This window comes from Diaphorina citri, unplaced genomic scaffold (assembly GCF_000475195.1).
Source record: "Diaphorina citri unplaced genomic scaffold, Diaci psyllid genome assembly version 1.1 scaffold10842, whole genome shotgun sequence".
Lineage (NCBI taxonomy): Eukaryota > Metazoa > Arthropoda > Insecta > Hemiptera > Psyllidae > Diaphorina > Diaphorina citri.
Genome location: NW_007388216.1, coordinates 284 through 1804, shown reverse-complemented (window position 1 = coordinate 1804; position 1521 = coordinate 284). Strand labels below are relative to the sequence as shown.

General features: G+C 43.3%; 1 protein-coding gene across 1 annotated transcript; it reads left to right on the top strand.

Annotated features, from left to right (window-relative positions):
- Nucleotides 1-218: 218 nt before the first annotated feature.
- LOC103522746 (lysoplasmalogenase) lies at nt 219-1205 on the top strand (the record flags this gene model as incomplete). Its single annotated transcript, XM_008487839.3, has 2 exons — nt 219-341; nt 735-1205. Coding segments are annotated over 2 exons (228 nt in total), but the record flags the coding sequence as incomplete, so codon positions are not given.
- Nucleotides 1206-1521: the final 316 nt, after the last annotated feature.

Genomic DNA, 1521 nt, shown 5'->3' with positions numbered 1-1521 from the left:
GCGGAACACCATGTTCCCTGACAAGATACGGTATTTGTGTTGTGTCGAACATGAAAATACTGTAAATCGACTTAACATCGGCCTCAGTAGTGCAGTGGTCAAAACGTCCGCATGATGGTAATCAGGAGGGCGTGTGTTCAATACCAATCGATGTCTTCGAACTCTTGGAAGTTATCCTTAAACATCGACATTTTCTTTAACCATTCTCTTGTTTACAGGATAAACAGCAAGGTCCTGTGTCCTGGCTAAGATACGTGACGTGTATGGGAGGCCTACTGTTTCTCCTATCGGATTTGGTGCTGGCATTTCATCTGTTCTACTCACCTCTTCCTTATGCTCAGGTGAGAAGCGACTATAGCAGGTTGAATGCACTGCACCAGTTCCTGACAGATCACTGAAGTTAATCAAGCGTGGTTGGTATCTGGACGGGTGACTGACTGGGGTATCAGCTGCTGTTTTAGTAACTTCGCTAAATACATATTTATTATGTACATATGTAGATTCGGGACTACCAAGTCCTGATCCTGACAATACCTATTCTCTAGCAGCTCTAGTTGGACTTGTCTAAATATTATGTAGTCTCTTGGCTACGTAGTCCTGATCTAGCTTAGTCTCTGGGGTTTCTCTAAATATGTGTACACTGTACACTAGGGCACAGGTCTGTTATGTAGTCTCTGTGGAGTTTCTGGAACTAGTCCGATCTAAATTTTGTTCTCTGGTGTGATTTGTTTCAGTGGGTGATCATGACTACATACTACATAGGACAACTCGGTATTGCTCTCAGTGTATCGGAACAGAATATTATCAAGGGAGAGCTATCTAGGGCCAAAGTAGCCTGAGGAGAACCCACTGATCATCTTAACCAGAAACTCCTTGATTCAAATCCCACCGTATAGATAGTAAAGAGCAGGGGTGGCCACTAGCCTTACCTTCAGGAGCCGCAAACCCATAAAGCCGATTCGGGGCGAGTCACGCCGCACGGGAAATTTTCGGTCTACAATCTTCAGAATTCAGTCTCATGGAAAATGCAACAAGTATGAACCATGAACCATGATTACAGAGCCACGTTATGGGCCACCCCCGGTACCCCTAGAGGGAAAATGAGAATGAATTTTTTCTTTTCTTTGTAGGTAAAAAGACCTTTGATTTGATATATAGGTCGACCAGGTTTGGACAAGTCCTTCTATGGGAACAGACAGACAGACTGACTGACAGAAACACAGACGACACCGAAGCGAATACAATATAGTCCGTCCCTTATACCTTTTTATTACTATTGTAATAATAAAGGAAGGACGGACTAAAAATGTTAGAAACGTTCAGAGTGAGTTAGACGAAGGTATACGAGGTAAGTATTAGATGCTTTTTTGTAAGACTGAGCTGGTTACTTGTGCGTTCGACGCGCTATCTCCGCGCTCCGCGCTGCTAACCGAGTTGTGACAAATAAATCGCAGAAATCACTCTACCGTACATTGTTAGTCTCAATATTCATACAATAGCTATCACTCTAACTCACTGCGA